Source organism: Bufo gargarizans, chromosome 6, assembly GCF_014858855.1.
Source record: "Bufo gargarizans isolate SCDJY-AF-19 chromosome 6, ASM1485885v1, whole genome shotgun sequence".
Lineage (NCBI taxonomy): Eukaryota > Metazoa > Chordata > Amphibia > Anura > Bufonidae > Bufo > Bufo gargarizans.
Window position 1 is genome coordinate 153,006,027 of NC_058085.1, and position 26,382 is coordinate 153,032,408.

At 46.7% G+C, this 26,382-nt stretch overlaps 1 protein-coding gene across 1 annotated transcript in view; it reads left to right on the top strand.

The window, feature by feature from the left end:
- LOC122942064 (protein Wnt-8b-like) overlaps nt 1–26,382 on the top strand; it is an 83,544-nt gene that overhangs the window by 20,616 nt on the left and 36,546 nt on the right. Inside the window, exon 3 of the mRNA XM_044299556.1 lies at nt 1,222–1,255. Coding sequence (XP_044155491.1) covers nt 1,222–1,255 — 34 coding nt within the window. The remainder of the gene's footprint in view (nt 1–1,221; nt 1,256–26,382) is intronic.

The following is a 26,382-nucleotide window of genomic DNA, read 5'->3' on the forward strand; positions in this document are numbered from 1 at the left end:
GTTACGGATACCTTCCAGGACCAAAAAAGGTATCCGTAATTGAAACAAGTGACATCACTGAGTGCTTGGTTTGAGTGAGGCCAGGGCATGCTCCGAGAAGATTATGTCCCACTGTGTGTAGACTGAAGTGGCATGGTGGACTGTAATGGACAAGTATCTATCATCTCTCCTGTATATCTTAACACTATCAGCCGAATAGGAAGAAAACAAGGGTCATCTCTTTACGAATAAACGTAGGAGAAACGCATATGCATACGATTGTTTGCATTAGGGGTATTAATCTACTATACATAGGAGTAGTTTGAGGCTGTTACTGTTCCGAACAGGTGCAGGATAACGAGGAAGAGGATGATTGTATTGATCTAGACAGCTCGCGCAGCAGAAATTATTTACATTTTAGTAATACCTTTTATCGATCAACTGGAAAGGTAGCCTCGGTCACAGATTCCAGCAGAAATAAATGACAAAATATCACTGCATGCAGCTGTATTTTGCCTGGCAAAATGCTGGCACTCATGACAGAACACAGTGGGACCCATTATATTGACGGGCGCTAGCGTCGTCCAGCATATACCAGATCCTGCGATATTAGTATTCTGTTCCTATGCGAGAACAGAATACCGGAATCTAGGCGCATGTGTGTCCTTAGCCTAAGGTGGTAAGGTGGCCATGCTGACAGGTATTTCTTTGACAGCCCCATTGGCCAATGGTGCATATTTATTTTCATAGGGAGAAAGGAATAAGCCACTGCCAAATACCCCTGGCTTATCTCCTATGGGAAGAAAAGATTGGGCATGTTGAAGTCTGGATAGTCAGGTAACATCCATACACATAAGATCATTGGCCGATCCTGATGAAATAGCCCAGGTTGTCCCCCGAATTTCACCTAATGTGTATAGACAGCTTTAATGTTTTAGTAGTTCAAGGCTGATCTGTCACAGCTTGAATTCCATTGTTTTGCTGTTATGACAGAAAGAAAAAAGGGATTCCGAATTTAGATGTGAAATATTCTTCACATAATAAAACCACCTTCTTATTCATATTTTCTTGTGAAATTTTATTGAAATCTTCAGCTATTAAATACTGTGAAAACACACAATTATACATAAGTCTATCCACCTATTCAATGTAATATAAGGGAATGAAAAATTCCTGGAATGGTGTGAATGATGAAGCTGGGGTTTGTTTCTTTCAATTAATGGTTTGCTCTGACTCTTGCAGGTCAGTGAACAATTTTCTGATGACCGGCCCCAAGGTAAGAGACATTCCTTTGATCTACATGTAGACTTTGTAAAATAATTTCTAGTCTGTGCAAGATCTCATTTGTAATCAGCAGCAGGGTTGAAGCTTTGTCTTGTGTTGTAACTACTATCGTACAGTATACAGAGTACTGTAGAATATGAATTTACCTTCATTTCTGCAATTAACAAAAAAGTTATTATTTTTATTTGAGGACCTAAAGAGCAATTCACCAGTTATATATTTATACTCGTCTCTATTGGCATGTGTTTGGAAACTTCTCTTGCTCAGTGTCACTGTGGTTAAAGTGGTTTTACCATCACAGAAATTGATGGAATATTTCTAGAGTCTGCCCTCACTTTCTAATCAGTAGGGGTCTGTCTACACCGATCCTGTGAAAGATGGGGCTCCAGAGCTAGTTTAATGTTTTTTCCCTGCACAGAGTGCAGTGTCCTGGAAGCCCACTGCAAAGTGTTAATGCACTGTATTTTATGCACTGTGAATGCCCCAAAAGACTGTATATGGAGTGGGAGGTTCTTAGCTACTGTTACTAGACAGAGCTGGAACCACCTCTTCCTCTCCAGGAGAAAGTGAGCTAGTCTATTGATAGCTGCAGGCGAGCAAACACTTAAAAATAGTGTGGAGCACAGGTAACAGGGAGTCTTCAGGTCCAACGCATTACAACGCCATAAGCGTGCCAGCCCTTGAGGGAAGAGAATTACTGGATGCATCAGAAAGTTCAGAGACCTTATAAGGAGGATTGTAGAGCATTTGTCAGAGAAAGGTAATGGACCTACATTGAGGCTACAGAAATCTCTGCATACTGGTGGGAGTAAATAACCTTCAGGCCTTCTACTATATCAAAAGACAGAAAGGATCCAGTGTTCAGAGACTGTATTTGACTAAAGATACTACAGAGCTATCATATAACCAGAGTGACAGAGGTCAGTTGCACCCCTTGGTTTATTTTAACAAGATTGTGATGAACATAAGAGAATCATCCCCCTATCTCCCATATACAACCCTGGAAAAAAAAAATCTATGGAAAAAGGTAATTTTTTAACTTTTTTTTTAATTTTATTTAATAAAACTTTTTTATTTTTTTTTAACCATCTAGTCCCAAAAGGGGGCTATAACAGGTGATCTTTTGATCTCTTCTATAATTCATTTTACAACTTATGTTGTACAGTGCATTATACTGTCAGTGCTATACTGACAGTCACCTTCAGGGTGCACCAGAGAAGCGCAGGGAAACACTGCAGGCAGGCCTGGAGCCTTCATTGGGCCCCAGGCTGCCTAGCACAGACATCGCCCCTAACTTTCCCATTCCGATCTCATTCGTGGGGTGCCGATGGGAGACATGAGGAGTCCGTTCCTTGCTGATTAGTGCTGATTGTGCAGTACTTATACTAAACCACTGTAAAAAGGTGGAAGCCCACCCTAAGGCTCCTTAGTGACCTCTGTAAAAAAGACATATTGGTGGTCACTAAGGGGTTAAAGTGTTTTTCAAGAATTAGAAAAAAAAATCTGCCTTTTTTTTCCAGAAATAGCTCAACTCTGGATTTAGTCTGGTACTGCCGATCAGCCCTATTCAGTTTAAGGCCCCTTTCTCACGAGCGATACGGACAGATTGTTTCAGAATCTGTTCAGGAAAAAAATTATGGTTTGCACGCAAGTTCAATCAGTTTTGTCTGGTATTGCAGTCAGTGCATTTTTTCTGCCCAGATTGTATCCGGATAGCATGCATTTTTAAGATGAAAAAAACCCCTGAAGAATAACAATCTACATTTCCTAGCAACCATCAGTGAAAAATACATTGCATCCGGATGCCTTCAGTTCTTCATGCAACCCCATTGACTTCTATGTAGTCAGGGTTTTGCGAAAAATGCACAATATAGACCATTATGCAATATTTCCTGAGACACAGACCCATTAAAATGAATGGGTCAGTATTATGTCGGGATGCTATGTGTTCACCACACACATCACATCCGGACGGAAAACTTGCTGGTGTGAAAGAGGCCTAAGAGAGATAAACTGCAATACCAGACACAGCCAATAAACACGAGTGTCACTTTTTCAGGAACAAGGCAGTCAGGTAAAAAAAGAAAAGAAATGCAAGTTGGGAAATGTTGGCAGATAAGAGTCAGAAGACAGTTGGACAGAATCAACAGGCCAGGGGACTAGCCATTATTAAGATTCAAGGAATGGAGGAGACATCAGGAAGAGTAAAGATAGGTGTAAAGCTAGAGACAGGAAAGACTAAACTTCGGCTGTATAAAATTTTGGAAAAAAGGCTCCGTATGGAGCTGGATGAGCACTTTAAAGAAAAAATAGTCTGAGGTTTATGGATTACTTACCCTATCAGTGGTGATATCATTAGTCTTTGAGGGTTGCCAGAGCAATGTGACTAAGAGGGAAGCTCCTGCTCCGTACAGTATTAGAACAAAGCTTTATGCGAATCGACTTCGGTTTCATCCAAAGTCAATACGCTCATCCCTAATTATCAGAACAGTGGGGGTCCAACTCCCTGCACTTGAGCCAATCAGCTGTTTTAAGAGGGCGGTGTCTCCCTTGAAGTGGCGGTGCAATGCAACTACAACTGCTCATCCCATACAACGGAATGAAAAATAGGAATACAAGAAGGAATACTCCTACACCACTTAGGGGCTTTTGTACTGAATTAGGGCTAATAGACATCTGGAGGAATAAGTATCCCAAAGTTAAGGCTTATTCGTGTTTTAACAGTACATATCAAACTTTATCTAGAATTGATCTGGCCCTGTGTAATGAGGTCCTCTTTAGTAAAATAGGTAGAATAAAATACGAACTTAAGGGGGTTTAAAACCATTGCCCCATAACTGTGGTTTTAAGATTGGGGTTAAGCCAGGGTTTCTCAACTCCGGTCCTCGGGACCCACCTACCGATCAGGATTTGAGAATATCCCACAGAATGAATACCTGTGTTAAGTCCTGATGTATGGACACTAATTATATCACCTGCTCAAAACTGAGGAAATCCTGAAAACATGACTGGTAGGTGGGTCCTGAGGACCGGAGTTGAGAAACCCTGGGTTAAGGAATGCCACCTTGAAGTGCTTTAGGAGAATAAAACTCTCACTCGATGGTAATCTTAAAGGAAGAAGGCAGAATTCAAAATTATATCAGGGAATATTTTGAATCTAATGTCTTTTCTGTTTCGTATCAGGTGTTTTGGGTTTGCTTTAAGGCTTACCTAAGGTGGATACTTATTTATTTATTGGTGAAATATCCCAGCTTAGTAAAAAAAAAACATGGTTTGATGGAGTAAGGGCTCTTTCACACCTGCATTCTTTTCTTCTGGCATAGAGTTCCGTCGTCGGGGCCAAAAAACTGAAGACATCCTGATGCATCCTGAACGGATTTCTCTCCATTCAGAATGCATTAGGATAAAACTGATCAGGATTCCTCCGGAGGAATCCTGATCAGTTTTATCCTAATGCATTCTGAATGGAGAGAAATCCGTTCAGGATGCATCAGGATGTCTTCAGTTTTTTGGCCGGAGAAAATACCGCAGCATGCTGCGCTTTTTGCTCCGGCCAAAAATCCTGAAGACTTGCCGCAAGGCCGGATCCGGAATTAATGCCCATTGAAAGGCATTAATCCGGATCCGGCCTTAAGCTAAACGTCGTTTCGGCACATTGCCGGATCCAACGTTTAGCTTTTTCTGAATGGTTACCATGGCTGCCGGGACGCTAAAGTCCTGGCAGCCATGGTAAAGTGTAGTGGGGAGCGGGGGAGCAGTATACTTACCATCCGTGCGGCTCCCGGGTCGCTCCAGAGTGACGTCAGGGCGTCCCACGAGCATGGATGACGTGATCACATGGCACGTCATCCATGCGCATGGGGCGCTCTGACGTCATTCTGGAGCGCCCCGGGAGCCGCACGGACTGTAAGTATACCGCTCCTCCGCTCCCCACTACTACTATGGCAACCAGGACTTTAATAGCGTCCTGGCTGCCATAGTAACACTGAACGCATTTTGAAGACGTCTTCAAATGCTTTCAGTTCACTTGCGTTTTTCCGGATCCGGCGTGTAATTCCATCAAGTGGAGTACATGCCAGAGCCGGACAACGCAAGTGTGAAAGAGGCCTTAGAATAAAAAAAAGAGTCTCAGGAAAAGGAATGTCTATACATTAGTAACCCCTATAAGGAAAAGTATGAGGAATGGTTCAGGTAGAGGTGAGCACATTTTTCTAAAATTCGATTCGGCCGGTTCGCCAATTTAATTATTATTTTTTTATTCAATCCGAATTTATTTGCGGCGAATCGCATAAAAAAAAGACTATTTCGTGGCTGCAGAGAGCCTTTATACTGGTGTAGAACACTGTGCCTTTCAGTAACACACATAGGGAGTCTGCTCTAGTAGTGAAATAATACTGTGAGTCAGTATGACATGCAGATGATAGGCATCATTCTTAGAATCACTGTATACTTCACTTATTTGGGCAGTCACAGGGCCAAAACTGACCAAATAACTCAAGTATGAACACAGCCTTACAGGTCAATGTTAGTGCCAAGAAGAAGCGCACTCCTTTTACAGCTGATTCCACATAGATGTCTACAGAACCTGTTCTATTAAATGCGTATACAAGTAGAGCCCCCAAAAGAGTGGAGAGGGTGTCAGCAGTAAGTTTGTGTTGACGACACTGATTATTTTGCCCTTCCACTGATCCCTCAAAGCAAAAAAACAAAAAAAAACAAAAACAAACGTCACTTACTCGGTCAGCATTTGGTCAGTAATCCATCAGTATTGCTAATGCAAAAAAAAACCCAGAAGTGGATCCAAAACAGAGATGGCACGTGAATGGAATATTGGCATGTCTTCAGGATCCGTTGTGCATCTCATTTTTCCTTTTTTCTGACAGATCAGAAGGGTCAAACAAAAGATGATGTCAGCAAGGCTGAAAGGCAATATAGTGGCCGTCATGAAGTGGGGAGGGTGGGAACAGCATGAGAAGTCCATAGAGTGGCCCTATGACATAGTTGTGAGGTGGAAACAGCATGAGGAGACCACAGAGTAGCCCAATGTCAGAATCTGGAGGTGGCGGCAGCATCAGGAGGAGGCCATAAAGTGGCAAGGTGATATAGTGTGGAGGTGGCAGCATCATCAGGTGACCACAGAGTGGCAAGGTGACATAGTGTGGAGGTGTTAGCAGCATGAGGAGATCACTGAGTGACCCGGTGACAGAGTGGGGAGGTAGGTGGCAAAACCAGTACCAGCTGAAGATTGTGGGTGAAAGAAGGAGCAGTTGGCATGAGATGTGTGGCATCAGGCGGGTGGCAGCATCAGAATAGTAGCTGAGGCAGGTAGCCAGAAGAAACCGGTCTCTTTTGTCAAAGTGTTGGTGTGGCACCATGGATTATCTAGTATGATGCATCAGGCATTGGTGGGTGGAGATCCTGGCTGATCCATGCCTGATTCATCTTAAAAAAGGTCAGTCTCTCCATATTGAGTGGACAGGCGAGTTCTTATTGGGGTAACTATGGCCCCCGCCGCACTAAACACCCGCTCTGATGCTACACTACTGGCCATGCAGGACAGCTTTTCCATGGCAAACTCTGCCAGTTGCGGCCACAAAACTAGTTTGGCTGCCCAGTAGTCCAGCGGATCTTCAATGTGGGGTGGCCAGGTGCTGTCCACCTCCTGCTGGTTCAGGTTCTGCTCCAGGTCTAGATGCTACTGCTGGTGAGTAGTTTCTTCACTAGGTGGGTGAAGAAAGCTGCTCATCAGCAACTCTAGACTCAGGTTGCTGCTGATGGAGCTGGTACTACTCCTGCCTCCCCACCCCTCCCCAGCAGCCATGGCAGTGGAACGTGAACGCAGAGGGCCCCCCCTGGTCAGACCTGCGAGAGGATGAACGATGGTGCAGATAGGAAGCGACCAACTGACTACATAGGATGTCTCTATAGTTCAGTTTGTCCTCCCTCTTAGCGGGTGTAAAAAAGGCCCCCATTTTGGATCGGTAGCGAGGGTCCAACAAGGTGGAGAGCTAGAAGTCATCCCTCTGCCGAATGGTGACAATTCGGCTGTCACTACACAAGCAAGTGAGCATGCATCGGGCCATTTGTGCAAGTGACTCGGAGAGACTCCCTGCCTCCATCTCCACTACATACTGCCACGGTGTGTCTGGGTCCTCTGCCTCTTCTTCCTCATCGCCCTGTAGCTCCTCTGGATGCTCCTTCTCCTCCTCTCCTGTCACCTGTGTAGAAGTACCACCCATTTAGCTACACATTGCTTCTGCTCCAATGTCTTCAGTCTCCTCCTTCTCCTTCAGTTCAGCACCCACAGGTCTCATGTGGCCGTGAAATCTAGGCACCACGTCTTCAGTCCCCTGACCAGGCAGATTTACCAGCATCTGTTTCAGGCCTTGAAGCAGTGGAATGACGCTGTTCATCCCATAGTCCTGGCGACTGACAAATAGCATGGCGTCCTCAAAAGGCCTGAGCAAACGGTAGGTGTCACGCATGAGCTGCCACTGGCTGACATCGAAGTTACACAGAGGAGTACTCCTGTCTGCTTGGATCATCAAGAAATCGATTATGGCCTTTCTCTGTTTGTATAATCGGCCCAACATATAAAGGGTGGAATTCCAACGGGTGGAAATGTCAGCCTATGTTGGGGGATGCCGTTTTGCCGCTGCAGCTCAAGGAGGGTGTGCTTTGCTGTGTACGAGTGTCTGAAGTGCATGCAAAGTTTTCTGGCCATTTTTAGGATGTCTTGCAGATGGGTAGAAGATTTCAGGAACCGCTTGACAACCAGATTGAACACGTGTGCCGACACCATGTTCCTTCCGTTGTTGGTCACCATGGTTCCGATTTTGAGCTGTCGCGGAGAAAGCCAGGATTAGATTTTTTTATGAAGGACACCGAGCAGTTCCTCCCCTGTGTGAACTCGAACAGCATGATACCGCCGTGTCCTGCACATGTGGTATGCTGGAAGGGCACTGTGAATTGTCCCTGCAGTGGAGTCTGAGGACACGCTGGAGGATGGGAGGCAGAGGCGAACATTGTCGCAGGACCAATGGCGTGACAACGTGGAGGCGGAAGCGGCATCACCTGGCCAAGTTGCTGTTGTGGCTGTGCAGGAACCACATTCACCCAGTGGGCCGTACTGTCCCTGACCGTAGTTACAGCTCCACACGACGGCGCTGCCGTGTACTTTGGCAGACACCAACAGGCTCAAGGACTGGCCCACCTTCTGTTCTACATGTGTGTGCAGAGCTGGTACTGCCTTTTTGTGAAAGAAATGACGGCTTGGGACTCTCCACCTTGGCTGAGCACAAGCCATTAGTTCTCTGAAAGGTGCGGAGTCCAATACTTGGAAAGGGAGGAACTGCAGCATCAGCAATTTGGACAGGAGCACATTCAGCTTCTGCGCTGTTGGATGAGTGCACGCATACTGTTTTTTCTTGGCAATCTCTTTGGTGATCGATTTCTGATGGAATGACTGACGAGGAGGAGGAGCAGGAGCATCAGGACCAGCAGATGATGGGAAGGACAGACAGCTCCCTTCGGCTGAGGTGTTGGAGCCTTGACTGCCTGAAACCGGGTGCCTACCACTGGGATGCAGCGGTTGCTGCGGCAGGCTAGACTACCACATCAGAGCCACAGTCACCTTTATGGTGACGCTGCATATGTTCCTCCTCTGGCGGCTTAACAAAAAACTGCCACATCGCCAAGTAGGTGATTTTACTCCCAACACTACTCACTGACAGACTGCTGCCGCTGCTGCTTCCGTGAGCCCGTGCACCACTACTTTCCGGGCAGGTAAGCTCCTGTGAAGCGGGTGGTCTACCCCGGGCAGGTTTAGCTACTGACCTCCCACTGCTGCCACCCTGCTAACTCCCAGCCACGCTAGTGACTTGCTGGCTCCACTGCTGCCTTATGGGCAAGCTGCCACCCTCTTCTCCCGATGATGATGAAGCCCCTAAATCACCCGGCTCCCAGATGCGATCAGCTACATCATCATTTTCATCGAGTACTGTCCAGCACAACGGTCTCTGGGTCAGGAGCCTCACCGCTCGCAACACCAGCTCCCACACCACTCTCCTCATCGCTACTAGCCCGCCTAGCAGAGGAAGCAACGGATGTCTCCTCCACATCTTGGCTGGCCAGTAGCTGCTGACTGTCTTCTAGTAGCTCGTCCTTGCTGTATAGTGGAGCTGAGCCCACAGCATATAATACTTGTCTGGCTGAGGGTACAGAAAAAAAAAGAGGCAGATTGAGGAGAGGTCAGGGCACAGGGCCTGCTCCCAGCCCATGCCAACTAAGGGTTGTGTCTGACGAACCCACCGACTCTTGGCTAGGGGTGTCTGATGTCACTTGGGACGAAGCGGATGACCAAGTCAACCATTCAAGAACTGCTGGGTTGCTGATCAAGACACGACCGCTAGATGACACCGGGAGCTCAGGCCTTTCGCTGCGACTCCAGCTGCCACGCCCTCTTACTCTGCTGCGACCTGTGGCAGAAACATTTAGGCCTCTGCCACTCCCCTGTGCAGGGCCTGGCACTTCTCTGTCTGACATACTGTTAGATCAAATAAATAAACAAAAAGGAAATTAAAACCCCCCCAAAAGTCTGTAATTTTATCACTTCACCACACAACTGCTAATAATCCCTTTTGTTTTCCTCTAATACACGCCAAAAAGGGCTGTAATTTTCTTACTTCACCACACAACGGCAAATACTTTTTTGTGCCACACAAAAAATGGCTTTAGAACATATAACTGCACCACTGAACGGCAAATAGGCCCTTATTTTTTTCACTTATACATGACACAAAATACTTTAGAATATTTAACTGAACGGCAAATATATTTTTATTTTGCCACTATTACATGACAAAAAGTGCTGTAATGTTAGCACTTCACCACACATTGGCTAATAAGCCCTGTTTTTCCCCACTAATACAAGACAGATTGCTTTAGAATATATAAATGCCCTTGTAATAAACCCTGTTAATGGCTGTAACACCCCAATAATAAGAACGGTTTGCTGGAATTGCAGAGCTTTATCGTGTTGATCGAGCATGATCAGCTGAACACCGCGTATGCTGGAGTGTGATGCTCGAGTCAGTGTAATTAAATGTAATTTAGCATCTTTTTCTGAAAAGTTTCTGCTGGAATTTGAACTCAGAACCACTTGTACATTAGGGGCAAGGACCTTATCCACTCAGCTATAAAGCTAAATGCTAAACTGTGTCAGAAAAGCCTCATAGAAGTTTCTGAGGTAGTGAGTATTCCTATTCAGCAGAAGACTTATTTTATATTTCTGTGCAGGTTAACATGTAGCTCTATAGTGTAGTGGTTAATGTCCTTGCTTCTAATGTTGGGAGTTCGAATCCTGGCAGAAGCATTTATATATATATATATATATATATATAAAACATTTTTTATATATATAAGTTTTTAGCCATATTATATTTAGAATATATAATATATTATAATATATGTAAATATATTATGGCTAAAAATATCAGTAGTAGTTTCCTACATATTATGCATACATATATATCAGAAGTATGATTATATACATATATATATATATATATTTAGTAATTACATATTTATTTTGTGCTATACATTTTTTACAATTACAATTTTTTTTTTTTATAGATTTAATCTCTATTTCTGAAATGTTTCTGCCAGGATTCAAACTCCCAACCTTGTACATTAGAGGCAAGGATGTTAACCACTACACTATTGAGCTACGTGTTAACCTGCACAGAAATATAAAATAAGTCTTCTGCTGAATAGGAATACTCACTACATCAGAAACTACTATGAGGTTTTTCAGACACAGTTTAGCATTCAGCTTTATAGCTGAGTGGATAATTTCCTTGACACTAATGTAGAAGGTTAGGCGTTTGAATCCTGGCAGAAATATTTCAGAAATAGAAATTAAGTTTATATATCGAGACACCAGCACTTTGGTGCTCGATCAACACTAGAGCTTTATATTGGCAAAAAAAATGTGATTCGTTAATACGAATGCCGTGGAAATTCGAATTTGGTGCGAATCGAATAAAACCTGAAATTCGGATCAAATTTAATTTGCTCATCTCTAGTTTCAGGTCCAAAATAAATACAGAGACTTCTTGATTTAAAAGGCTCAACATAAGATTTTTTTTTCGGGCCAGAACTATTTTATAGAAGGGGCTAAACCAGGAAGATTGTTAAGTTTCTCTACTAAAGGTCAAAACCACCAATGGTCATACCGTCTATTAAAGCAAGGGATGGGAAAATGTGTTACAAGATAAAAGGCTTTTAATAAAGGTATTAAGGCTGAGTTTTATGCTTTTTATGCAAGCTCATACAGAGCATTGTTGGATAATACAGTATAGGAAATGAACCTGTTTTTATCTGAGATCTCGGAGGGTCAAAGGAGTATGCTTAACGAATCAGTTTTAGTTATGGAGATTAATGAAGCTCTCGGAAGTATTATCGGGAACTCCTCACCGGGTTCTGATGGTTTTCCTTATGAAATTTATGGGGATATTATAATTCCAAGGTTGGAGGATGTGTTCAACGATGCTCTAAGGACTGGGTACTAGTGTTGATTGAGCACCAAAGTGCTCGGGTGTTCGGATCGAACACCTCGGGATGCTCAGGTGCTCTACCGAGCACCCAAGCACAATAGAAGTCAATGGGAGAACCCGAGCATTAAACCAGGCACACCCTGCTCTGAAGAGGGGAGGGTGTCTGGTTCATAAGAAAAGGTCATACATTGATGGAAACACCACCATAATGGTTTGGGAACAGCATGTGGAGGATGCTTGGATGCATTTTGGACTCCCAGGTTGCTGCTGGGAACGATGTTGTCCGAGTAGTACGTCACTTTTACAGACTGACAATAATACGCACAAAACCGAAGATAAAATCGATTTTAGAGGAAAAATTGTTAGGAAACATTCTTTCCTGTATATTTACTTGTATATAAAGTGAAAGTCCTGCCAAGAATAACAAGAAAGAGGCACTCTGATACAACCTGTATATCACATAAAGGAGGGCCTCATTCACATTGTGGTACAATTGTTCATGTAGTGGGACTCCTACACTCATAAAGCCTATGCACTAAGTGAAAGGGCTTCCAAAAATTACAAGGAACCGACACTCCAAAACACCCTTTATTACACATAAAGGAGGGTATCATACACAGCCTTGAAAAATTATGATTGATGGCCTGCTGGTGACCCTCAAAAACATTTGGAGTAAGGGCCTGCTGATGACCCTCTAAAACATTACGGGTGATGATCTGAGCATCGAAAAAATTATGGGTGAGTGTCTGCTGCTGAGCTGACCATTGAAAAAATTATGAGCGAGTGCCTGCTGCTTAGCTAACCATTGAAAACATTATGGGTGAGGGCCTGTTGGTGAGCTGACCCTGTAAAACATTATGGTTGAGGGCCTGCTGGTGAGCTGACCCTTTAAAACATTACATGTGAGAGCCTGCAGGTGAGCTGGCCCTCTAAAACATTATATGCAAGGGCCAGCAGGTGAGCTGACCCTCTAAAAGATATGTGAGGGCCTGCAGGTAAACTGACTTTCTAAAACATTGTAGGTGAGGGCCTGCTGGTGAGCTGACCCTCTAAAAGATTGTAGGTGAGGGCCTGCAGGTGAGCTAACCCTCTAAAACATTATATGCGAGGGCCTGCTGGTGAGCTGACCCTCTAAAACGTTATATGCGAGGGCCTGCAGGTGAGCTAGCCCACCAAAAGATTGCTGGTGAGAGCCTGCTGGTGAGCTGACCCTCTAAAACATTATATGCGAGGGCCTACAGGTGAGCTGATCCTCTAAAAGATTGTAGGTGAGGGCCTGCTGGTGAGCTGACCCTCTAAAAGATTGTAGGTGAGGGCCTGCAGGTGAGCTGACCCTCTAAAATATTGTAGGTGAGGGCCTGCTTGTCAGCTGACCCTTTAACACATTATGGTAGAGGGCCTGCTGATGAGCTGACCCTCTAAAACATTACAGGCGAGGGCCTGCAGGTGAGCTGGCCCTCTAAACGATTGTAGGCGAGGGCCTCCTGGTGAGCTGACCCTCTAAAACATTATATGCGAGGGCCTGCAGGTGAGCTAACCCTCTAAAAGATTGTAGGTGATGGCCTCCTGGCGAGCTGACCCTCTAAAAGATTATATGCAAGGGCCTGCAGGTGAGCTGATCCTCTAAAAGATTTTAGGTGAGGGTCTGCTGGTGAGCTGACCCTGTAAAACATTATGGTTGAGAGCCTGCTGTGAGCTGACCCTCTAAAACATTACATGCGAGGGCCTGCAAGTGAGCTGGTACTCTAAAAGTTTGTAGGTGAGGGCCTGCTGGTGAGCTGACCCTCTAAAACATTATATGCGAGGGCCTGCAGGTGAGCTGACCCTCTAAAAGGTTGTGGGTGAGGGCCTGCTGGTGAGCTGACCCTGTAAAACATTATGGCTTAGGGCCTGCTGGTGAGTTGACCCTCAAAAACATTATATGAGAGGGCCTGCAGGTGAGCTGACCCTCTACAACATTAGGAGCTAGGGCAGAGTAATAAGCATGTTGATATGATGGAAGAGGAGGAGGAGGATGAGAAAAGGAATATTGAACCATATACCCTTTTTTATGCTGGAAGGGATGCATAAGAATACAGTGTATTCAGTGCATTATAAAAAAAAACAAATTTAAAATGGCTTTATGTTCTGCTGCTTTCCTTTGGTGGAGTAGAGAAGTCAGGGGCAATCCAGGCCTTGTTCATTTTGATAGGAGTCAACCTGTCAGCATTTTCAGTTGACAGGCGGGTGCGCTTATCAGTTATTATACCCCCAGCAGCATTAAATACCCTCTCTGACAAACGCTGGCGGCAGGGCAGGCCAACACCTCCAAGGCATAGAGCGCCAGTTCATGCCACGTGTCCAGCTTGGACACCTAGTAGTTTTAAGGCACAGAGGGATCATTGAGTACGCTGAAACGGTCTGCTATGTACTACTCCATCTTCCAAAATTATTCCCTCCTTTTGACACTAGGCCGCACATCAGGGTGATAGTGCTGGCGGGGTGTCATAAAACTGTCCCAGACTTTGGAGTGTGTTGCCCTGCCTCTGTTAGAACTGCTGTGTGTCTTCCTTGTCTCCCCTCCTCGGTTGCCCAAGGAACTACGTACTCTGCCACCAGCATTGTCAGCTTAAAATTTTTGGAGCAATTTTTCAACAAGGACCTTCTGGTATTGCACCATTTTGCTCATCCTCTCCACCACAGGAATTAGAGATGAGAAGTTCTCTTTTTAGCGCGGGTCGAGAAGGGTGAACAAACAGTAATCGGTGTTGTCCAAAATGCATAAATCGCATGGGTCACGGGAAAGGCAGCCTAACATAAAGTCAGCCATCAGTCCCAACAGGCAAAACTTCACTGTTGTCATCAGGAGGATGACTCTCAATCTCCTCATCCTCTTCCTCCTCTTCTGCCCATCCCCACTGAACAGATGGAATTAAACTTCCATGGGTACTACCCTCTGTCGCGGAGGCAACCGTCTCCTGATCCTCCTCCTCCTTCTTTTCATGATCATCCAATTTGCTCTGAGAAGACAAACTGAGGGTGGTTTGGCTATCACCCTGTGTAATGTGTTCCCCCATTTCCACCTCTTCTACATGCAAAGCAATGTCCTTAATTGTGAGCAGCGAGCGTTTGAGTAGACACAGAAGTGGGATGGTGACGCTGATAATAGCATTATCACCGCTCACCATCTGTGTTGATTCCTCAAAGTTTCTTAAAACCTCACAGAGGTCAGAAATTCATGCCCACTCCTCGCTTGTGAAAAGCGGAAGCTGACTGGAAAGGCGAAGACCATGTTGCAGCTGGTATTCCACTACTGCCCTCTGTTGCTCACAAAGCCTGGCCAACATGTGGAACATGGAGTTCCAGCAAGTGCTCACGTTGCACAACAGTTGGTGAGCTGTCAATTGTAAGCGTTGCTGCAGCGTTTACAGACTGGTGGAAGCTGTCGATGAATTGCGGAAATAGGCACACACGCGGAGCACCTTCACCAGTAGCCCAGGCAAATTGGGGTAGGTTTTTTTACAAACCACTGAACCACTAAGTTGAAGACGTGAGCTAGACATGGGATGTGTGTGAGCTTGCCGAGCTCCAAAGCCGCCACCAAGTTACGGTCATTATCAGACACAACCATTCTTGGTTCTAGGTTGAGTGGCGAGAGCCACAGCTCAATCTGGTCTCTTATCGCCTGCCACAGCTTTGCGGCGGTGTGCTGTTTGTCACCTAAGCAGATCAGCTTAAGCACGGCCTGTTGATGCTTCCCCACTGCAGTGCTACACTGCTTACAGCTCCTGAATGATGGCTGACTGGTGCTGCAAGAGGATAATTTTGAAGTGGAGGAGGAGGTGGAGGAAGAGAAGTGAGGGTTGGAGGCACTAACATAGGTGGTGGCGGAAACCCTGATGGAAGTAGGACCCGCAATCCTTGGTGTTGGTAGCACCCATGGCATCCCAGGGTACGACTCGCTCCTGGCCTCCACAACGTTCACCCAGTGTGCCGTCAAGGAAATGTAGCGTCCCTGGCCAAATGCACTTGTCCATGTGTCAGTGGTTAAGTGGACTATCCCAGTAGCTGCGTTGGTCAGGGCACGTGTGATGTTCTGGGACACATGCTGGTGTAAGGCGGGCACGGCACACCTTGAAAAATAGTGGCGGCTGGGGACTGCGTAATGAGGGGCGGCTGCCGATATCAGGCTGTGGAAGGCCTCAGTGTCCACAAGCCTAAATGGCAACATTTCCAGGGCCAGTAATTTGGAAAGTTGCGCATTTAGTGCTATGGCCTGTGGGTGGGTGGCTGGGTATTTGCGCTTGCATTCAAATGCCTGGGGTAAGGACATTTGTACGCTGCACTGGGACACGGAAGTGGATGTGGTCGCTGATGGTGCTTGCGAAGGTCCAGGTGCAGGGCAGAAGGCATCCGGGCCTGAGCCTTCGACAGGGTAATGGCCAGCACGTAACACAGGGGAAGAGGAGGCAGTGGTGTGACCCACAGTCACAGATTGTGGACCCAGGCGTTCAGCCAACCTATTACAGTGCTTTGATGCCATGTGGCGGATCATGCTGGTGGTGGTGAGGTTGCTAGTGTTCACGCCCCTGCTCATTTTTGTATGGCACTTTTGTCGTCCGCACTTTCCTCAAAAAAGCGCCAGACTGCGGAACACCTACCCCTTGGCAAGGGAGATTTCTGCAAAGGTGTGCACTGGGGAACAGTTGCGGTCCTGTTTAGTGTGGCCCGCCTTCTCCCTTTTGCCACCCCACTGCCTCTACCAGCCTGTTGCGGTGCTGCGGATCCCTCTCCCTCTCCCTCTGTACTGCTGTCCTAGCTCCTTGCCACCTTCCCAGGTTGGGTAAGTGACTTCATCGTCCACCACCTCCTCTTCCACTTCCTCACTCTGCTCATCCTTCTGACTTGTTGACCTACCAACAACCTCAGTTATTGACAACTGTGTCCTCATTATCAACCTCTTGAGACACTAATTGCCATTGAATTATTGACAACTGTGTCTCATAATCATCATCATCCACCTCGCGAAACTGCCGTTCCCCACCGTCATCTTCTTGTGACTGTGGATGCTCAAGAGTTTGGAAAATCAGGGTACAAGATCTCATGTCCCTCTTCAAGCGGGCTTGTCGAGAGGCACAAATGAAGGAATGGCACTGAAAATAGCTCCTCGGAATATCCAAGTGTGGGATCACTTATTTGGCCAGACTCCATAGTGGGAGAAAGGAGGATCAGGGTGAGGATTGTGTTGACCAGACTTGGCTACTGAGACTGGACTTGGTGGAAGACAGGGTGGTGCTTAACCGACTAGAATCATTATCTGCTGCAATCCAACCGACCACCTGGTTGCACTGGTCTGACTTTGAGAGCGTTGTCCTGCGCCGCCCGGCAAACTGGGACATGAAACTAGGTATCGTGGATGATTGTTTTTCTTGTGCTCTGGCAGCAGGCTCAGTTTCAACACATCCAGGGCCACGGCCTCTGCGTGGACCATCAGCATCACGGCTACTTCCCTGTCCCTTACTAGTGATGGACGAACATCTGCCGGGACAATTTATGACCACGCGTTCGCGGCGGGCCATATTCACTTAAATGGCAGACGAACCTGAAAAACCTTCAGGTCATATTTGCAGCCAGCAAACACTTACTAGAAGTACACAAATAGTCCCACAACATGGACAGTGATATACCGGGGGGGGGGGGGGGATCATTGGAAAAAATTTCCACAAATAAATATGTATTTTAATCAGGGGCCATTTTTTTGCGTCTTCTTAGGCCTCATGCACACGGTCGTTGTTTTGGTCCTCTCCGAGCTGCAGTTTTGGCGGCTCGGATGCAGACCCATTCACTTCAATGGGGCCGCAAAAGATGCAGACAGCACTCCGTGTGCTGTCCGCATCCGTTGCTCCGTTCCATGTCCTATTCTTGTCCACGCTTTGCGGACAAGAATAGTCAGTTATATTAAAGGCTGTCCGTGCGTTCCGCAAATTGCGGAAGGCACACGGATGCTATCCGTGTTTTCATACAACGGTCATGTGCATGAGGCCTTAAAGGGAAACTTTCAAAAATAATAATACAATTAGGTGGTCATTTATTATATAGAAATACCTCGATGTTAGGCGTATTTCTAAAACAGATTGTGGCGCAAAGGTCCTTAGCACCACAATCTGCATTTTTCCTCTGCTCATGTCAGGTCTAAAAAAGGATGGAGTGGACAGTGAAATGGATACAGTTATGGCCATCCAGTTATTGGATACCACCTTCATACATTGACTGGATAACACCTCTGTACAGTGACCGGATAACACCGTCATACCGTGACTGGAACAGAGTATAAGGGGGCACAGTACGGGGTGGGGGCACAGTCACATGACCCTGTGACATTCAAAGGTCTTTATGGTGAATGCGGTTTATACGCAATAGGAATTCATCTGACAGCAAAGAACTTTGTATTTTGTGGCTGGAGGTACAGTACATTAGGACATTAGGCGATCACATGATAAATATATAACTGTCAGCCAGTACAGACCCCAAAACTTAGCCAACAGGCATTCACCTGACAGCAAAGAACTTTGGATTCTGTGGCTGGAGGTACATTAGGCGGTCTCAGGATAAATATGTAACTGTCGGACAGTACAGGCCCCAAAAATTTGCCAATAGGCATTCACCTGACAGTAAACAACTTTGGATTCTGTGGCTGGAGGTGCATTAGGCGGTCACAGGATAAATATGTAACTGTCAGCCCCAAAAATTAGCTAATAGGTATTCATTCACCTGACAGCAAATAACTTTGGATTCTGTGGCTCGAGGTACCTTAGGCGGTCACAGGATAAAAATGTACCTGTCGGTCGTACAGGTGCTGTGTCCCACTCGTGTACGTGGGTACTGCAAAGTTGTTATATTATATGATTATATCATGCTGTATTCCACCCTTATGTAAAATCCCTGTTAACAGGCTGATAGGTGTAATTCACACATTCCACCACTACATGGGGATAGCACCATAGTATATATAGTTCAGATCAGGCCTAGTTAGGCCTCATGCACACAACCGTTGTTTCATTCCGTGTCCGTTGTTCCGTTTTTCGTGATTTTCTGCGGACCCATTGACTTTCAATGGGTCTGTTGAAAACTCTGCTAATGCACCATTTGTCATCCGCGTCCGTGATCCATGGTTCCAGTCCGTCCAAAAAATATAACCTGTCCTATTTTTTTCACGGAAAACGGTTCGCGGACCCATTCAAGTCAATGGGACCGTGAAAAAACGCAGAGGCACACAAGAATGTCATCCGCGCGTCCGCGTCCTTTTTTGCATGGCAAACTTGACTTAGACTTTTACTTTCCTTCATGTCTGGTGATCCTCCAAAAATAAAGGAAGACACACGGAAACAAAAACGGAAACGGATCACGGAACAACGGAACCCCACTTTGCGGAACACAACAACAGTCGTGTGCATGAGGCCTTAGAGAGAGAGAAAGTTGGGAGTGAGGAGCAGGGGGAGAGAGGGTTCCCTCTCCTCTCAGCTCTCTCTTGGGCTCCACAGTCCAGAGAGGAGCCAAGACCCATCTCAGTTATCAAGCCAAGAATAAGCAGAGGTGAGACCTAATTCTACAGTACATCCTTCCGGGGTGACCAGTGAAAGAATATTAATATTTTGGAAGCAAAGTCACAAAGGAGGACATTAGCCATTTTCCTAGGCTTTCAGGCACCTTTGTATACAGGTGAAGGATGTATAGCTTCCGGCAGCCTCACCGTTATTTACTACAGGTACAGAGAGTTCATCTGTTTGTTACACTGAAGTAGAACAGTAGGGTCAGAAGCCACCGTTTACTGAGATCCGGATCAGGCAAGGAGCTGCATATCGGAAAAGCACATATCTCTCTACACAGCCTGAAGTTCTAGCCACCCATACAGCCCGTTACCTGGATTTACAGCATACCACCTTCAACCTGCAAATAAGACTGTTTATTGTTGGATGTCAATTGCTGTAAAAAAAAAACCTGCGTACAGTAAAGTTCCTGGTTGGAGTTCACTCTTGTCTTCTTCCTCATTTCCACACCAACTACCCTCATCATTTTGCACCATCAAGCTGCTGGTGTCACAATTTTACTCACTTCAGGGCCCCAGCCGCACAAGCACGCTGAAATCCAGTCACCATATCAAGGGCACCTCAATCACCACCTGGCCAGTGTCCCCTGTAGAAGAGTGTGCCCTCTGAGAATTGGGTCCTGTTCTCCCCTTTACTGCAGCCCGGCCCAGGGAGCGTCAAAACTGTTAGTAAGGAACTAGCTGCCACTATTCCTCGGTCCACCGTCACCTCACAAGTTTTACCCCTGTGGCCTGTGTGTCGCACAGGCCCCAAAAATTAGGCAATAGGCATTCACCTGACAGCAAAGAACTTTGGATTCTGTGGCTGGAGGTACATTAGACGGTCACAGGATAAAAATGTAACTGTCAGCCAGTACAGTCCCCAAAAATTAGGCAATAGGAATTCATCTGACAGCAAAGAACTTGGGATTCTGTGGCTGAAGGTACATTAGGTGGTCACAGGATAAATATGTAACTGTCAGCCAGTACAGGCCCCAAAACTTAGACAATAGGCATTCACCTGACAGCAAAGAACTTTGGATTCTGTGGCTGGAGTTACATTAGGCGGTCACAGGATAAATATTTAATTGTCGGCCAGTACAGGCCCCAAAAATAACGCAATAGGCACTCACCTAACAGAAAAGAACCTTGGATTCTGTGGCTGGAGTTACTTTAGGGTTAGGCGGTCTCAGGATAAATATATAACTGTCGGCCAGTTACAGGCCCCAAAAATTAGCCAATAGGCATTCACCTGACAGCAAAGAACTTTGGATTCTGTGGCTGGAGGTACATTAGGTGGTCACAGGATAAAAATGTAACTGTCGGTCAGTACAGGCCCCAAAAATTTGCCAATAGACATTCGCCTGACAGCACATAACTTTGGCCCCAAAAATTTGTCATTCACCTGACATAAAAGGCCTTTTATGCCGCTTTATATACATAAGGCAAGGACCATTCTTTGTTCTGGGTGGTGTCGGATATGTGTGGGCTGGCATGAGGAAATTCAATCATTACGCTGGTTTCAGACCTGAGCGTACTGAACGTACGCTCTGTATGCACGATTGTACGGGCGTTTGCAATCGAGCATACAGAGACAAGCGAACGCCCATTGTCGCGCGTTCCCGCTGAAGTCTATGTACGGGAACACGCGACAAGACGCCCCAAAGAAGCTCCTGTACTTCTTGGGGCGTCGGGCGTTTTACAGCGCGATCGTACGCTCAGGTCTGAGCCCAGCCTTAGTAAGGCTGGAGTCAGAAATTGAATATCTGGGGATCCGTGTCACTAGAAAACATTCTGACTTTATTTCGCTTAACATTTGATTTATTTTTATGCACATATATAGTGCTACTATATTCCGCAGCGCTTTACAGACATTAGCATCCAACTGTCCCCAATGGAGCTCACAATCTAAGTTCCCTATCAGTATGTCTTTGGAGTGTAGGAGGAAACCAGAGTACCCAGAGGAAAGCCGCACAAACATGGGGAGAACATATAAACTTCATGCAGATGTTGTCCTTGGTCAGATTCAAACCTAGGACCCCAGAGTTGCAAGGCACCAGTGCTAACTGGTGAGCCACCATGCTACCCATAATGCCATTTATTTATAAAAGTAGGGAGGAAAAAAGAATTTATGACTCAAGCTCCCCATAGCCAAAGTTCAGAGAATAGCTCTAGTTGATATGGTGATCCTACCTAAATGTTTATACTACTTTAGTGCCTGCCCAGTTTGGATTCAAGGTAAAATCTTCAAGACAATAGAGGCTTTAATGAATGAGTTAATTTGGGCAGAATAGAGTAAGACTGAAATTAACTTATCTTAATATACCAAAAGTTAAGGGGGGCTGTCTATTCCCAAGCCCTACATGAAATACTATTTTGTGGCCTCTCAGCTGCAATTTTTTGTTAAATGGAATGACACCTCATTTATACATTATTGGGTGTCCGTTAGTAATGATCGAGCATGCTCGGCCGAGTACCGCATGTGCTCAAGCGCCATGCACAAGTCTTTTCCCTGCACGTTTCTTGGCTGCTACGCAGCCAATAAACATGCAGGTAAGTACTGCCCTCACTGTAATGCCAGTAGCCATGTTGGTTACTGGCATTACAGTTATTGTCTGTGCAGTGTCCCAGGGGGTCAGTAGTGTATGCTGGGCTTTGTAGTGCAGATTGACCACTAACCTGGGATCCACTGTCGTCTTCAATTGGGGCAAATACAGGAACAGGCAGATGTTAAAAGTTCGTGACGCCAGTGTCAATTAAACGGTGACACGCCGTGTAAAGTATGGTGGAAGAATGAAGCAAGCACAGGATAGCCAACAAAAACTGGAACTTTTACTGAATATCAGTCAGGATAATACATGGACACAGGTACAGCACAGTTCCATGAAAGACGGTTGGTTTCTTGTAGCAATACAGGTGGTTCTTGGGAATTACAGAATGGCCGGTCTTAGCAATGTATAATACAGAGTGTTGCTTGCAGGAGATGCAGTACAGGCGGCTTGCACACTATTCCTGACTGGTCCCGCTACACGTGACTTTCCCTCCAAGGTCTAATGCCCTTTATCTGGCGTACCCTTGAAGCTGTCCTTATCTAGTACCTCCTCTGTTGTCTTGAGTACCTCTTGCTTATCTGATCGGCCTCTGTGGTAATCTGTGTCTTGGCTGGTGTCTGGCTTATGCTGCTTCAGCTAAACGGATGATGACTCAGGAGGGGAACCTTTTCCTTGGATCCGGAACCCGGTTACAGGGCCTTTACTACCCTCTCCTAGCCGGCAGGCTTGGGGCCTGCTTTGCTCTCACAGGCCCATAGCCTGGCTTCCACTCAGACACAGGATCATCTCTGACCTCTGCTCCCACTGTCTGTCTCTCCTGCTACTACTTCCTGACTGGGCCTTATATAACCTAGGGTTCCCTAGCTCCCTCTAGTGACTCAGAGCTGGAACTACACCCTAGCCGGCCTGCAAATGCACGTTTCACAGTAACAGGAAAATACATAGCATGACATTATAAGATATTCTATACCAACCTCCCCTTAAATACAGGGGGAACGACAATACCCAAGTGACCCTTCAGTAGTGACGGGGTATTACTCTCCCGTACACTACATACCCCGCTGCTTTAAGCTGAGTACGACCTCGTACTCCATCAGGGCCCGCCCAACTGGAATCATGACCTGAAATAGAGGAAGACACATGCATACATACATATATGTCAATTACACTCTTATCAGACCCAATTGGAAATGGTGAAGTCTGGTGACAAGGGGCGTCGTTCTCTTTTTCACAGGATAGTGAGTGGAACGGGGGCGCTGACCTGGCACAGCGGATGTTGAAAGAACCAGGATAGTCCATGACAATAAATAAGTCCATAATAAATTAACCTCTCAGAGGCTTGCACATAGGAAGTCCATCTCTGGGCACATATACTTGAATAGAAAAACCGGTTATTAAATACTGTCAGCAGCACATATATAAAATGACAATACAGGACTCTGACAATACCAGGGCCTTGTTATCCTGGCAAGTCCTGCTTACCCTTTAAAATAGTGCTGACATAAAAATGTCTTTTCAACCTGAAATGGGGGTAAAAGGGGTAAAATTTGTGCAAAAACTTCAAGGCACAACCGGGAATTCAGCAGCAAACCGGATGTCCCAAACAAAACAAAGGCAGCTGGAAGCATTGATACACAGTGGCACATCATTCAACTAGGAGGCCACCGGCCGTGGGTAACTGGCAGCGAGCTTCACCAGCTCTGCCAACTGGAGGGACAAAAACGGCCATTAAGGAGATGGACAAGAGGGCAGAAGTACTCACAGACGAGTATCATGTTCTTCCTCAGATGACGAGTCGACATAGGGAACCTGCAGCAGCTGTTCTGGCAAGGCCGGCCACATTTGGAACCCGTCTCCCCTGACAATTTTTAGAGGGGGAGGTTTGTCTTTCACGGCCTCCATTTCAGCCTCCGTCCTCGGGAATGGAAACCACTGCACGCCTCCAGCGCAGCCGAGGTCCGCCACCCAATACACCCTCTTTCGTAGGGTCTCTAGTTCTGCTTTGCTACAGGTGGTCGGATCTACCGGAGGTCCAGGGGGTCCGGCCGCTGGGGGAACAATGGCAGCTGTTGCTTGGCGCCGGGCCTCAGCACTTTCCTCGGCTCTCCGGCAGCTGTCCTGCCGCTCCTTCTCCTCCTCTCGTCTCACTGCATCCGGAGGGGGATACCGCTCCTCCAGCCCCTGCAGCACGATAGGCTCCCAGAAGACGTCTGGACTGAGGTAGGCCTGACTTTGAAGATGGGTGGTTTGGCCCTTTTCCACGTGCGCTCTAGCTGTTTCAACCGGTTCTGACCTCTCTTTTCCAGAGTCCCAGTTCTCAGCCGGCGCCTTCGGGTGAGTCACTGCGGTGGCGTAGGGGCCCCTTAGACTTTCGGCTGGGGTGTACTCTATGATCTCCCCCATAGTCAGATTGTGGAGATGCTCCGGGAGGTAGTTTTTTTTTTTACCGATCGCCGGTTGACATAGAAGTCCCGGCCAGTCCCCAACTCCTGGATAAACCCATAGCCTTTTTCCTTATCAAAGGACACCACGATCCCGCGGCGCCTTTCTAGCTGGGGCTTACCCGGAAAGGAGTCTCCCTGTATGGACTTAGCCATCTCCTCGAACCGCTTCTTCCGGCTGGTGTTCTTTTTCGCCACCGCGGCTCTCAACTCCTCCATAATAGCCAGCCATTCTGCATGCCGGCGACGGATCGGTGGGGACTCAGGTCGGGTGATGCTTAGGTCCATGGCCTGGGCCCAGGGGGTGGCCGTCCAGGCTAGAGGATCCCACGGCCCCAACTCCGGAAAGTCCGGTGGAGTGGCGCCCCACTCGCACGGGGTCTCATCCTCGCTCTCTGCAGCGCACGCCATCTCTTCTCTTCCTGGTTGCTGCATCGACTCTGACTCCTCCCACGCACTGGGCCAGTCTATCTCCATCTGAGCCCCGCCTCCCAGGCGTAACTCTTCAAGGTAGTCAGTCGCGTCGTCACTCCTCAAGGTGGGTGGCGCTCCAGGGCAATCGTCTCCTCCTTCTTCTTGGAAGGTTTCGGCGCCAAATATTCGCGCCTCTGCACATCCTGATGGCGCAGTAAAAAGCCTCATGGCGTCGGCGGCCATTTTAAGTGTCCGGATGCCGCAATTCAATGACAGCAAGCAGGATAATGAAAAGTCCAATAAATCACAGTCCACAAATACGATTCTCTCTCTGGGGGTAGCGCAACACAGTACAGCGTCTCTGATTCCTCCCAGGCACAATTGTAATCCACAAGTTAGGAATAAAGGTTACAGTCTTCGCAATACGGTGGTGGAATAGTTAAAGCACACAGTTCACACTTCTCTGCACTGTAGAAGTATGCGGATCCTGTTCGTGACGCCAAAAAGAGCGATGCAGTGTCCCAGGGGGTCAGTAGTGTATGCTGGGCTTTGTAGTGCAGATTGACCACTAACCTGGGATCCACTGTCGTCTTCAATTGGGGCAAATACAGGAACAGGCAGATGTTAAAAGTTCGTGACGCCAGTGTCAATTAAACGGTGACACGCCGTGTAAAGTATGGTGGAAGAATGAAGCAAGCACAGGATAGCCAACAAAAACTGGAACTTTTACTGAATATCAGTCAGGATAATACATGGACACAGGTACAGCACAGTTCCATGAAAGACGGTTGGTTTCTTGTAGCAATACAGGTGGTTCTTGGGAATTACAGAATGGCCGGTCTTAGCAATGTATAATACAGAGTGTTGCTTGCAGGAGATGCAGTACAGGCGGCTTGCACACTATTCCTGACTGGTCCCGCTACACGTGACTTTCCCTCCAAGGTCTAATGCCCTTTATCTGGCGTACCCTTGAAGCTGTCCTTATCTAGTACCTCCTCTGTTGTCTTGAGTACCTCTTGCTTATCTGATCGGCCTCTGTGGTAATCTGTGTCTTGGCTGGTGTCTGGCTTATGCTGCTTCAGCTAAACGGATGATGACTCAGGAGGGGAACCTTTTCCTTGGATCCGGAACCCGGTTACAGGGCCTTTACTACCCTCTCCTAGCCGGCAGGCTTGGGGCCTGCTTTGCTCTCACAGGCCCATAGCCTGGCTTCCACTCAGACACAGGATCATCTCTGACCTCTGCTCCCACTGTCTGTCTCTCCTGCTACTACTTCCTGACTGGGCCTTATATAACCTAGGGTTCCCTAGCTCCCTCTAGTGACTCAGAGCTGGAACTACACCCTAGCCGGCCTGCAAATGCACGTTTCACAGTAACAGGAAAATACATAGCATGACATTATAAGATATTCTATACCAACCTCCCCTTAAATACAGGGGGAACGACAATACCCAAGTGACCCTTCAGTAGTGACGGGGTATTACTCTCCCGTACACTACATCTGGCCGCAACACGTCATTGGGTGCTATATATCACCTGATGCCGCATGTTCGGCTCATTCGTAGTCAGGGTGAGCTGAGCATAGGAAGGGA